Here is a 14,043-nt window from a genome sequence, read left to right on the forward strand (position 1 = left end):
TCTGGCTGTGGTCCCAAACCATGGGCTGTTACCAGCTACATGGGGACTTTTTGCTTTATCTGGGCAGAAGTCATGATCAGCAAGGAGGTCTTCCAGTGCTGATCCTTGGCAGCCTTTGTAACCCTTAGTGTTTGACAGCAGTGAGCAGTGGTAGCAGACCACTGGGAACAGCAGCAGGTGGTGCCCTCCGGTGTTTTCTTCTAGTCTTGAGCACCTGAACCCTTATGCCTGTGATGATGTGTCACAGTTGTTTTAAGGTCTAGAAAGTTGGATTCTTAAGTTCTTGATAGCAGCTGGCACTGCAGGTTCCAGGCTTTGGCACTGGTATTGTCTAGTCCTTGACAGCAGCCAGTGATAGCTGGCCAGCCTGAGATCCTTGGCCTTTAAGGCCTGACAGATCTCTGAAACTCTTCTAATGGTCAGGACCTGCATTTTCTCTTCTCTGGCTTTCTACAGCTCTCTATCCTCAGTCAGCTTCAGCTCTCCACCCTGTCTTCCTTCTTTCTACTCTGGCTTCACCTCATTCCTGCTGTGCTCACTCCTGAATTGCTCGGCTGCCTCTTGTTGTGGCTGCTTTCATGCACTCATGGCAGGTACAGCAGAATTCTTTTTTCTGCTGTTTCAGCTGTTTCTGCCACCGTTTCTGTGTTTGCTCTGTTGCCAGCTCCCATTGGCTGCCATAGCTCTGTTGCTTGTCTCATGGCTCCACTACTTGTATAGCTAGGCTGCTCTGCTGCCATGGCCAACACCTCTTACTCTGTACCAGATCAGACCCCTCTGCTAATGATGGTTATCACAAGTAGGGAAGACAGACTCAGAAAGACAAATTTCATGTTTTCTTCTCATATGCAAAAACCTAGATATAAAATTATATGTGTGTGTGCCTGTAATGAAATTAGAAAAGGGGATCATGAGAGGAGACAGCTCTAAAGGGAGGGTAAAAAGAGAGGGTGATGGAATCAGAAGGGGGACTTTGTAGGAGAAGGAAGGTAACCGGGGACAAGGGACATGGGGCAGGCAGTGGGGAAGAGAAATGAATTACAACAGAGTATAATGGTAGATATCTATAAAAAGATATAATGATGAAACCCCTTATTTTTTTATGCTAACCTAAAAATTAAAGAAGAATGAGGCAAGACCACGAGAGTCTTTAATTGGGCCTAATAGTTGCAATACTTGGAGGAGGTGTAGGAAGGCACCTGTTAGCCAGCTCACAAAGTGAGCTCAGCAGTTTGCTTATATAGCCAGCCAGAAAAGGGCTGTTAATACCAGTCACCTCTGACTTTCCTGCAAATGAAGGATTATGTTTGCATCAATCATGACACTGTTCCTTTTGTACCAGTCACAAGAGCCCCTCTTCCAGGTCACCAGTGACGTGCCCCCGATCTGGCCTGGGTGGAAATGGTTCCAGGCAAAGTCTGGTGCAAGCTAGTTGAAACAGTTCTGGCTGGGCCTTCATCTCTAGGAGGTGAAATTGTGCTTTAGCAGCAAATGGCTGCAATTACTATATAGCTTCCTCAACATGTGTAGAATGTTGTAAGTAGCCAGTGCTGGCACCAAGGTAGCTCCGCTGGCTCTTTGGCTGATAGTTCTTTTCTCAAGGCAAGAGTAACAGCTATAAATTAGGGAGTCATACCCCTTCATCCCCCTCCCCCATCTTCATTTCCAGGATATAATAAGCAGGAGTGATGACAGTAAGAAGTTATTGACACTAATTTTAGCAGTGCTTTGAACAATACTCAACACCTGCTCAGTGCCCCAGGGAGCTGTGGCTTGCCCTGGTTGGTCTCACCACTATCAACCATGCCAGACCTGTGGGTTCGGTAGTGCATTTATGTATATATTTATGTGTTTTCTGAATGTTTACCTTCCCCTTTGCTCCTATTTCTGCTTCTGGGTCAGGTCAATTTTCTTGGGCTGTTTCAACAATTCCTAACAGCCAGCCGGCCAGTGAGTCCCCTCAGCCTCATATCCTGTTTGCCTGCTTAAAATTCCTGTTTCCTCAATGATTATCAAAATAACAGTGTCTTAGCTGGCTCCTGGAGGCCTCCACTTAAAGGCACCAGATTACCTTTTACATTTAATGTTACCTTCCCTTGGACAATCCTGAAAGGGGCTGTAAATTCTTCCCAACTCCTGGCCTTTATTCTTTGCGAAAGAGCTTTTTCTGGCAGTTCTCTAGGGCCTATACCACCACCCCCCCACACACACACCAGAAAACGTCTTTTTAGGCTGTGCTCTGAACTTTGTATCCCTGCTTATGTTTAATCATAATCAGTTTCTTTTAATATAACATGTGTGTACTTACCTTATCGTTCCTACCGGTTATAATGTACTTGAAAGGGCAGACTTAATCATTCATCTTTTTCTTCTCCTGAAAACTAACTTTTGTTGTGGTTTTGCTAGTTGGACTTCGATCAACAGTTGTGTAAAGCACTAAAATAAGTATTTCCAATAGGAAAGATCAAACTTACCCTATTTATCAGACACGGGGTAAAGCTATGCAGAGAAAACATTACGTGTATACAAAAAATATATACATTTATTACTCATCATTTTGCTAGTATGGCTTTATTCTATAATGAAGGCTACGAAAGGGTGGACATTACTTTTTATTCCAAATTTTCACCTAAAAAATTAGTTGTGTCCCACATTCGACGCTAGAAAAACCCTTCCACAGTTCTGAAATTGAGACGGTGCCTGAAAGCCAGGGCAAACGCTTCGAAGTTTGGAGGCGGGAAACTGTTCCCAGGCACCGGAGACGCCTGACTCCTTGCAGCTCGCGGAGCCAGGCGGGTGAGGGCGGCGCAGTCCCGGCTTCCCACTCCAGGAACTGGAAGGCCGTTCCCGCGGACCCCCTGTCCGGTGGGGAGCGTTCCCGGCCTCAACCGCGCGCGCCCTGCTCCCAGTTGGGCCTGCGGGAGCAGCGGGCGGCGCGGGCGATGGTCTGGGTCCCCGGTGGAAGGCGCGGGCCGGGTTTCCAGGTGCGGGGCAGGAAAACAACCGGTCAGCCCAGGCGGGCAGGGCGAGGGCGGAGGGCGCATTGCTTCATCCCGGGCATTTTACTGGAAACCAGACGCATCCGGAGGCGGGGCGGGGAGGCGCTCGGGCCCCGCCAATGGCGGGGCGGGGCGCGGGGGAGGCCGGCGAGCGCGGCCGGTTAAATAGCCGCGCCGCCCCGGGGCGCGCCCGTGCCCGCCTTCGCCTTCGCCTTCGTCCGCCACAGCCGCTGCCGCAGCCGCAGCCAGTCGCTGGCACTTGCCTGGGGACCCCGAGGCCGGGAGCATGATCGTGGACAAAGTGCTGGACGACAGCCGCGGCGGAGAGGGGCTGCTGGACGGGGCCGGCGACAGCGGCCTCATGACCAGCCCGCTCAACCTGGCCTACTTCTACGGCGCCTCGCCGCCCGCCGCCGCCCCGGGCGCCTGCGACGCCGGCTGCCCGTCTGCGGGGCCCTCGGCGCCCGGCTCGCCCGGCTCCGACTCCTCCGACTTCTCGTCCACCTCTTCTGTGTCCTCTTGTGGGGCCGTCGAGTCCCGTCCGAGAGGCGGCGCCCGCGCCGAGCGCCCGTCAGGTACCCACCGGCCCGGGAAGGCGGGCGGCGGGAGCACGGCGCCGGTGTATTCGGGGTTCACACGCCCGGGAGAACGGGCCAGACTTGAGGTGCCTGGACAGGATGTTAATCGGCCCCTGCATGGGCCTTAGCTGCGGGACAGAAACAGTAGCCATGGAGTGACTGCCAGATGTCGTGCCCTAGTCCACGCACTGATGATGCCCTTGACTTGCGGAGTCCTGAGCCTTGGGCCTCGGAGTCTAAGTACCGTGCAGGGTAGAACTCGGGCTCTTTGGGGGGAAAGATTATGAGAGTCTCAGATTCTCTTTCTCCCATCTTGTTCTTCTCATTTTCACTTCTCTCTCCCCTCTTCCTCCCAGCCTACAACCTCATTGAGAAATAACACATCATGGTGAGGTTTGGAGTCAGATGGAGCTGTAATTTTCTTCTTGTGGCTTTTGTAGTGAAAAGCAGTGGCAGAGTTGATAAACCTTTGAGAGCTGGGTTTAAAGCCACAGCTTATATCTGACAAATCTTTGTAGAAATCTTAAGTAAAAAACTTTGCCGTCAAAGGAAAGATGTAAGGGGGAGGAAGGGAGTGGGGCGTAGGGGGTGTCGGAAAAGTGATTCAGTTCCTGCCTTAGTTGGTGATATTGGAGCATCATGGGCCTGCTCAGAATTTTGGTGCCTTGTTTTTTATGTGCTTTAGAACGAATGGAAAAAGTTAAGTGTAGCAAAGAAAAGCATATTATCCCTTTCTTTAGTTGCTTAATTTCTTTATTTCCTTTCTTCATGAACCGAGTTGAATTGCATAATTTGGGGAAAACAGGATACCATCAAGGATAGATTTAAAGAAGACGTAGGTTATCTCAATTGCTGAGCTTCTCAGTGTTTTGGTTTTAAAGAAGACTCCTTAGGTTGTTCCCCACTGCTGGCCACTCCTGTTTTCGATGCCTTTTATTTTCTTTGAAATGATGTGACCAAAGCAACAATGCCCAGTATAGCCTATTTAAGAAGTACATGTTCGTTTGTTAGCAGCGGTTTCTGCCGGCCTTAGGACCTTTGGCCTCCATCTAGCTGAACCTATTTTCCTGGTTTACCACACAGCCACAGGGGATTCCTGAAACTGCATTTTTACCCCCTGTGATGGCATGGAATTAACTGTTGTCATTCCACAGGAATGCTTTTAGATTCCGGCAATTCTGGTGTCTGTTGAAATCCCTAAACTTAAATGCTAAGACCAGCTAATCACTGTATTTATCCTAGCACCCAGTTGTATATCTCATGGATTTCTGATATAGTCATGTTATGCATTATTGTTCCTTCTTAATTTTCCACTCTGGACAGTGGCCCAATTATTCATTTCCTGACATTTTTGAATGTTTGTGTTCAATGAGTATGTCGGGAGGTTATAACATAATGTGGCCCAGAGTAGATGACTGTACTCATATGGTACATTTTAAAGTGCATTCTGAAGTTGCAGTGTGAACAAGCCTGTTTCCTTTTTACTTAGAATGCCTGTGTATGCAATTCTAAGACCTGTAAATGAGGGGGAAATCCTGTGTGTGTATGTGGAAATGTGCTCAATGGATTTAAGAACTTTCTTGGAACGGATGAATTAAGGGAAATACTTAGCAATCTAAGACATTGCTAATTGCTAGGCTTTAGTATGAGATCTTTTGAAGATGTTGTTTTGTTACTTCCTAGGTGAGGGAATAGACTTTATAATTTCTAGATGAACAAAAAGACTTTGTTTTAAAAACTACAGATGCGTCATTTGTACTCTGCTCCCCCAAGGATTTCTCAAAAGTCAAGAATAATTATCATCCTGGCAAAATCTCTGATTCTATTTCATGAGTAAATAGAGGCTTTATTTGGGTGTGGCTCTTGACTCCAAGGATCCCCAACCACATCTGACTACATATGAACGAGTTTTAATTCCTCTGGGTGCCAGGTAGGGCAGTGAATCAGGCCGTACAAGAACCTTTGAGAAGTACTGGATCCTGATGATGCAAATCCATTGACCAAGTGGAGTTGGAAAGACTTTGCAGTCTGCTGCTTGAGGGCTTTATACATAAGGCAGCTATGCTTTGGGGGCTGTTGTGGGTCATGTCTATGAGATGTAATTGATGACATTTTCTTTCCTTTTGAACAGTTGAGCCCCATATGGGGGTTGGCAGGCAGCAGAGAGGACCCTTTCAAGGTGTTCGAGTGAAGAACTCCGTGAAGGAACTCCTGCTGCATATCCGAAGTAATAAACAGAAGTCTTCTGGCCAAGCTGTGGATGATTTTAAGGTGGCACCTGCTTTTTTGTTTTGAATGGTTTAGACATTAGTCTTCCAGGGTTATTATTCTTTGCTAACCTGCCAACTTAGATCCAATAAGTCACGTGCAGTGTTTGGTAGATGACAGAGTCCACAGGACAGGCTCAATAGAGACCAATAGGTCTCATTGTTTACTGTGTTCATGTCACCTAGCTCATTGGCAGGTGTGTACTTAATGAGTGAACAAATGAAAGCAGTTTAGTAACAAGGAAGTTCATAGGGTTCAATTAAAGCAGAATGTTTTGATTAGAAAGGAAAGAATCAGAGGGTCTTATTAATTTATCTTGACCTGGACTGAACAAGGTGAAAGTGAAAATGGAGAAGTTGTGAGATCGAGTGAGACTCCAGATAGCTACTCTCATCAGTTTTTTTTTATGTCATCAGAGATTTATGGTATGCTGTAAAGAGTGGTAGAGATAAATCTTTAAGTGGGAAACCATTTCATATGTACTAAATTGGAATCTTTTCCCTTACAGACACAAAGTGTGAACCTTGAGCAATTTACAGGTAAGAGCTGCTTCTATATATTCACAAATCTATCAGCATTTTAGAGGAAAATAACAGTGTGGTTATAGTGAAATTTGTAAAGTAAAATCACCACAGATTCCATATTTCTCCCTTGGGTACAGAATTGAAGAACCCAGTGTCCTACAGTGGAAAAAGAAAGGGGACTGATAGTCTGTCTGATGGACCAGTTTGCAAAAGGTCAACACTGTTGCCTACTCAGTTTTTGGTAAGAATCTCACTGTTTTCCTCTAAACACCCATTGGATAACATTAGAATAATGTTGCTATTTTAAAAAATTATTTTTTAGTGCTTGAGACCGAACCCTATATGTACTCTACCACTGAACTCTTGCCCTTAGCCTTTGTAATTCTTTTAGGAGGAAGTGGTTGTAAATGTTGTATTTTATTTCTTTCCAGACATCACCTCAAACACCAACACCTGGGGAGAGCATGGAAGATGCTCATCACAGTGAATCCAAATTGGGGAGCAGTGCTGATCTGCTTCAGAACATTATAAATATTAAGAATGAATGCAGCCCAGTTTCACTGAACACCGTCCAAGTTAGCTGGATGAGCCCTGTGGTACCTCAGAGTTCCCCTGGAGACCAGTACCAGGACTTCCATGGAGGGCAGGTCTTCTCTCCACCTCAGAAGTATCAACCGTTCCAAGTCAGCAGCTCTCCACAAATGATGGAGCAGGCGTCTATGTATCAGTATTCTCCACAGAACCAGAATATAGAGCAGCAGCAGCAGCAGCAGCACTATTCCCACAACCCAGCTCTGCAGTTCAGTCCTTATTCTAGGACATCCCAATCCCCCAGCTATGAACCAAACCTCTTTGATAGTCAAGAACCACAGTTCTGCCCAAGCCAAAGTTTTGTATCCCTTCTAAGTAGCCATGGGGAATCTGAGAACACTGCTGTTCCCATTCATTCTTCCCCTAGTGTCCAGCAACAAAATGAGGCTCATCTGCAGAACTTTAGCATGATGCCAAACAATGCCTGTGAGGCACTGGGGGTGCATGGTGCAGGTTCAACCCCTTTGAGCACTTCACTGTCCTTACCGAACATCATTGGAGGCCCCATGAACACCACACAGTTAGGGAAATCATTTTTTCAGTGGCAGGTAGAGCAGGAAGAAAGCAAGTTGGCAAATATTTCCCAAGAGCAGTTTCTTTCGAAGGATGCAGATGGTGACACGTGAGTATCCTTTTACTGCATATACTATTGCATATATGTAATTTGATCAACCACACTTAACACCTAGTAGCCATAGAAGGTTTCTAGATTTATACTAAGAAACACCTTATTAGTTGATATAATGATAATTAATATTTTTTAATTTTTATTATATTACATGTATGAATGTTCTGCATGCACGCACGTGCGTGTGTGTGTGCGTGTATAAGTGCACCATATGTGTGCAAATGCCATAGAGGCCAGAAGAGGGCATCAGATCCCTTGGAACTGGAGTTATAGATGGTTGTTAGCCATGATGTGGGTTCTGGGAATTGAACTCAGGTCCTCTGCAAGAGCAGCCAATGTGCTTAACCACTGGGCCATCTCTCCAGCTCCATAATTAATATTTTAAGCAAAGGTATTCCATTTATCTTTTTTTCCTGAAAGAATAAAAAATATGTGTACTTCTTAGAATAACTTGTTTTGAAGGCTAGTGTAGGTAATGTCTATAGAGAAGAAACAATTAGATCATGACTAGGCATAAATTATAAGTTGATCTGTAGGCTGGATCTGCTCTGTCCTGATGTCTTTGTGGCATTGGGCAAGTTATTTAAAATATCTGTGCCTGTATTTCTTTTGTAAAATAATAATGTTTCTTTCATAGAATTTTTATGAGTATGAAAAATGTAACAGATTTAAAATGCTCAGCATTCCCTCTTATTCTAACTTACTCTGTTGTAATTCAGATTATCAATGTAGCCGAAAAGACAAGTTGTACTCTGTGATGTTTCATCTGAGTGTTTCAGTATATCGAAAGGGTGAAGGAAGTTTTTTTTTTGTTTTTTTTTTAAAAAATAAACTTAGTGAAATCAGAAGTGATTCCCTCTTTTCCTCATTCACCAGGTTCCTCCATATCGCTGTTGCCCAAGGGAGAAGAGCACTTTCCTATGTTCTTGCAAGAAAGATGAATGCACTTCACATGCTGGACATTAAAGAGCACAATGGACAGGTGAGGATGTTAACTGTGGTCAAGATGTGGTCACAGTGACGTGAGTTTCATGTGCACATTATTTCAGGGCTCAACAGTGAGACTTCAGTTAATATTAACTCTGAGATACTGACTTTTTGCCACCATTAACCTTGAAGTTATTAATGTTAACTTTGTAGTTGTTTGACCAAAGATTGAGTATAATTAAGCCTCACCTTAAGCTTGTTTTAGTTTCCCATCTTGCTGTGTTTGATTGTTTATTAAAAGGATTTATTTTCTCTATGTGGGCTTTCCCCTTAGTCATAGTTTAGTTTCACATTTCTTGTTATGATAGTGTTACAGGTTTAATTTTTTTTTCTTTAAATGTCCGCAGAGTGCATTTCAGGTGGCAGTGGCTGCCAATCAGCATCTTATCGTGCAGGATCTGGTGAACCTTGGTGCCCAGGTGAACACCACAGACTGTTGGGGAAGAACACCTCTGCATGTCTGTGCTGAGAAGGGTCACTCCCAGGTGCTCCAGGTAAGAGACCAAGGAGCAGGCTTTCATCATTGCAGCGCCAAAGGCACGGGGCTTGGATGTAAGAAGTTGTGTGAAGGCTCCTTGCTAAAATGATCAGTTTTGAGTGGATTTATTCATATCTTAGCACACTAGTACATGAATATTTGTGTATCTTGTCTTTGGCTAATGGATGTGTATTATAAAATTTTGCAGGCAATCCAGAAGGGAGCAGTCAGGAGCAATCAGTTTTTGGATCTTGAGGCAACTAACTATGATGGTAAGCAACCGAAAATTTATTGGATAAAGAACCATGTAGAAAGTGGGGCCCATGAATGCTGAGAGTACTGTTGTGTTAAGAAAGAAAATTAATTTAAGCTAAAATGTTTCATAAAATTGGCACTAGAACTGACAGGAGGATGTATACAGATGGCCTTTCTAGGTTTTATGGAGCCCATTTGTAGGTGAAATGAGGGGCCACCCTCAAGGTAATTATAATGACTTGATGGGATGCTTTTTCCTAGGTCTGACTCCCCTCCATTGTGCAGTCATGGCCCACAATGCTGTGGTACATGAACTTCAGAGGAATCAACAGCCTCATTCACCTGAAGTTCAGGAACTTTTACTGAAAAATAAGAGCCTGGTTGACACCATTAAGTGTCTGATTCAGATGGGTGCGGCAGTGGAAGCAAAGGTAAGTTCATGGCAGAACTTCGAGATGGCGTGGGAGAGGCCTGGCTGTGGCAAAGGCCCGGCTTGGGAGTACAGATCAAATCTGCTTTCTCTTGCTTTTAAGCCGATGTAGTGAATAGCAATGTATGGGCAGTTAAGAAGCTTAGCTTTTAAAATTCTTTAACCTGCTTTCTTGATTTCCTTTTAATCTGTGGATTATCATTCAAAAAAATCATTTAGCTGTGAAATAAATTAGTCTTTGTTTTGAAAGGGAGGGGGAAGAATTTGAAATTATAGCTCTGTGTAGTGACCACAGGGGACTACATAATAAATGGGTTTTGATATAATACATGTTAAGACAGTAACACTTAATATTTCTACATTTTTATGGTTATAGAAAAATAGACTGATAAGAAGGAAGTAGATAAACTAACAGGGAACACAAGAGGAGTAAGAGATTCTGCTTACCTTGGGCTTCAGGAAGGTTTTGTGGAGAAGACGACATCTGAACTTTGTCTTCACAGCTCTTCAGATATTTGTGAGAGGGCATATTCTAAAGCACAGTGTCTGCATTTTCACGTTTTGCCTTTCTTGCCTTTACAAGGATCGTAAAAGTGGCCGCACAGCCCTGCATTTGGCAGCAGAAGAAGCAAATCTGGAACTGATTCGCCTCTTTTTGGAGCTGCCCAGTTGCCTGTCCTTTGTGAATGCAAAGGTAATTCTAGAAAGCTTCAGTGGTGCCAGAGTTGGAATGACCTTCTCACCTTCAGGATTTGAGCTCCTTTTCATGAAATTTCCCCCTTCCTGATGTGTGCTATTTGACTTGTCTTCAGGCTTACAATGGAAACACTGCCCTCCATGTTGCTGCCAGCCTGCAGTATCGGGTGACACAGTTGGATGCAGTCCGCCTATTGATGAGAAAGGGAGCAGACCCGAGTACTCGGAACTTGGAGAATGAGCAGCCAGTGCACTTGGTTCCCGATGGCCCTGTGGGAGAACAGGTGAGGCTCACAGGAGGGATGTGAAGTTCCTCAGGCACATTGGTCTGAAATGTAGAGAGGGAGAGGGTGTTCGGGGTATGGGTGGCTGGTGCGCTACAGGTAGGCGCTACCATTTTCCAGAGCCCACAGTTCTCACTGTAGCACTTTGCAGTTAACTGCTTTATTTTCAAAAGGATATGTAAGGAACTGGAGAGTATTATCGTGGACCCAGAATAGTCAAGTCAGGTGGTCTGTTTTTCTCTGCCATGACACACACTTGGGTTTAGATAGAATGGTTCGTTCAAGGTTTGGAAGTTGATGGAAGAGGAGGTGCCAAGGAAAGGAATCACTGGTAGGCTATGAGCCTTCAAAACATTGTATTCAATGAGTTAATATCTGTAGAATGGCTCTTTGGAACTTAGACTACCAGGATAGTTTGTGACAGTTTTCATGAATATCATTCTATTTAAAAGTTATAAAAACTTTGTAGTGTGAACGTTAAGCTGAGAAAAGAGAGGTTCTGAGGATAGGCACCATTGTTAGTAATAAATGGCCAGGTTTTGAGCCCGGCACTTGCAGCTTCACTCTTTGAGGTGGACACTCATATACCAATGCTCCCAGGCCTCATGGAGGCCTGTTTGGCTTTTCACCAAATACACTTAGAGCACTCTCCTTTTTGCTTTTGTGTTGTGTGGGCCATAGGGCCATAGGGGCAGGGACAGAGTCTTTTCCTGTCCTTTATTGTCAGGCTGTGGTCACTGCATCTGTTCCCTTTTGGCAGCCATAAGCTGCCACCACAATCGTCTTTCCTCTAAGTTGTTGCTTCTAATTTGTTGTGGGCTGAGAGATATCAAAATTTGTCTGACTGGAATATAAAACTAATTGTTCTATATGAGTCTGGGGGCTTTCCTGTGATCTATAAAGTTACACACAAACACTTGAACATTTGGATATTGTGACAGCTGTTTTAACTAAGAGGCCATCGAGATGCACTTGAGTGTGTATAAGGTATATTTTTTACATTCTTATTACATACTTATTACTTGAACTAGCTTCATGACAAGTGAGATATTCTAATATACCATAATTGCTGCCACACAGTATATCTTCTCACAAACAGCAAAGATTAGCAAAGGAAAAAAAAAAGATTAGCAAAGGAATACAGACCTTGTTTCAGTTGTCAATTTTTCAACCACAGATAATTCTAATGGAAATGCCTTCCTGTGTTATACTCAGTCATCATTACAGGAAACCTGATATCAGCTTTAAAAGCTTTATTTTTAAAAATCGTGACAATTACTGTGCATATTTCTTCAAGTTAAGAGTTTTGTAGAGGGTTTAAAGAAAGGAGTGGAACCCTGAAGGAAACATGCCACTTCAATCATGAGAAATCAACATCATGATTCTTTCTCTTCTAGATCAGACGTATCCTGAAGGGGAAGTCCATTCAGCAGAGAGCACCGCCATACTAGCTCCATTGCGTGGAGCCTGGCCAGCAATACTCACTGTCAGTTAGGCAGTCCTGATGTATCTGTACATAGACCATTTGCCCTGTATTGGCAAATGCAAGTTGTTTCTATGAAACAAACATATTTAGTTCACTATTATATAGTGGGTTATATTAAAAGGAAAAAAGAGAAATATCTAATTTTCTTGGCAGATTTGCATATTTCATACCCAGGTATCTGGGATCTATACATTTGAATTTGATCTGAATGGTAAAATTGCCTTCAATGAACAGTAGTTTTGGGGTAGGAAAAGACTTGATTTGTGGCATAATGCATTGCTCAGGTAGCTATTGCCAGTTTCAAAGCAGGTGGATTGTAAACATTTCTTCAAGAAAAATGAAAGCATTTGAAAGGAAAAAATAAAACCACTTGGCTATACTGTTGAGGTTTCTCTTGGCTTGATGCAGTACTGGGTGGTTATTGCTCTCATCTGTGGGCAAGATGAGAGGTGTCTGTGGTTAGGATTTGTTGTATATAATTGTTATTTTTACCTTTAATATATTGTATATATTTGATTATTAACATGACTATTTGAAATATGTAAGTCAATAAAGTAGAAAAGAACTAGTGACTTGGTAACCATTTTTTAAAAATTATGCACATTCAAAGGAACTGTTATTGTGTAATAACAACTATAGTCCACAGATAAAACAAATTGGGAGTTGGTCCCTAAGTCTCTTGTGTTTGATTTTCCAATAGGCTTCTCATGCATTGAAATGAGACACACCTGTAGGTTATTCTGTGTTCTTGAAGAAAACCTCTTTATGGATCCCTTCTAGAATTTGTGATTTATACAAATTGATGTGTTAAAGTTTTTGGTTTTTATCATCATAGAAACAACAAACATTTAATATTGAGACTTGTCTTCCTGTTTTCTTTTGTCGAATAGTAATAATGTGCCATGATGTTTATATTATTCATAAAAATGTTTTACCTTTAAATAATGTTAATTCTTTTAACATTATTTTGCTTACATCTTCTGGTATAGCTGGAGGAATGTATTGGCTTCAGTTATTCACTAATTCTTGTGATAAATAAGACTCATTAAAAATGATATATCTTAATTGATTAACTTATCTTTGTTGCAAAGTACATTCTTTTAAAACAATATGCCCTTTGGATTGATCACATTGCTGAATCTAGTATTTCTTATGGATAAAGTTAGATATAGTCACTTGGCCATCTATACGTAGGTGGGATGGAAACAGTCCATTCACATCGAAAAACTCATGTATGGTTTTAAATGAACATTAATAAACTCATGTTAAGTTATACATTTTCTTTTCCTAGTGCCTTATTTATATTTGTGTAGGTAGAAAAGTACTATTTTGCAGTACTGAGGATTGACTCTGGCAAGCACTTTACCACTGAGCTATATTCCCAGTCAAGAGAAGTATTATTAATGACAGATTCTTAATATCTTTGAATTACTTAATGTATATTTTTGGATTTTTTTTGAGAATATGTTTCCTAAAGTTATATATCTTTTAGCACCAAAACGTGGAAGTTAAATAGACACTGTTGACTACTCAGAAGTTGATATGTTAAGAAAAGGCGAGCAGGAGCAATGAACAAGGAAGAGCTGTTGGGGTATTACCAGGATCATCCTGAGAGGGACACAACTCTCAGAACAGTACTAAAGAGGGAGTTCTTCCTTTTTGCAACATGTCATTTAGACATTAGAACAAACACATCAACATCTCTGTCAGCATCAGTCACCGCAGTGACTGGACGGATATCCTAGTTACTACAGTTCTTTTGAGCACCTGATGAAAGCTATGGATTATTTCCCTGGAAAATGCACATAGGCACACATACACAAGGGTTTGTACAGTATT

General features: G+C 42.9%; 1 protein-coding gene across 1 annotated transcript; it reads left to right on the plus strand.

Moving 5' to 3' along the window:
- The first annotated feature begins 3,203 nt into the window (after positions 1–3,203).
- On the plus strand, positions 3,204–13,479 carry Nfkbiz (NFKB inhibitor zeta). The gene is made up of 12 exons (XM_008835799.2): positions 3,204–3,574; positions 5,709–5,848; positions 6,354–6,384; positions 6,507–6,610; positions 6,801–7,582; positions 8,465–8,570; positions 8,923–9,069; positions 9,262–9,325; positions 9,570–9,739; positions 10,322–10,432; positions 10,551–10,718; positions 12,116–13,479. The coding sequence occupies exons 1-12, from the start codon at positions 3,286–3,288 to the stop codon at positions 12,167–12,169; spliced, it is 2,166 nt and encodes a 721-aa protein (XP_008834021.1). The 5' UTR covers positions 3,204–3,285; the 3' UTR covers positions 12,170–13,479.
- Positions 13,480–14,043: the final 564 nt, after the last annotated feature.

Source organism: Nannospalax galili, unplaced genomic scaffold (assembly GCF_000622305.1).
Source record: "Nannospalax galili isolate Female #2095 unplaced genomic scaffold, S.galili_v1.0 scaffold1251, whole genome shotgun sequence".
NCBI classification, from domain to species: domain Eukaryota; kingdom Metazoa; phylum Chordata; class Mammalia; order Rodentia; family Spalacidae; genus Nannospalax; species Nannospalax galili.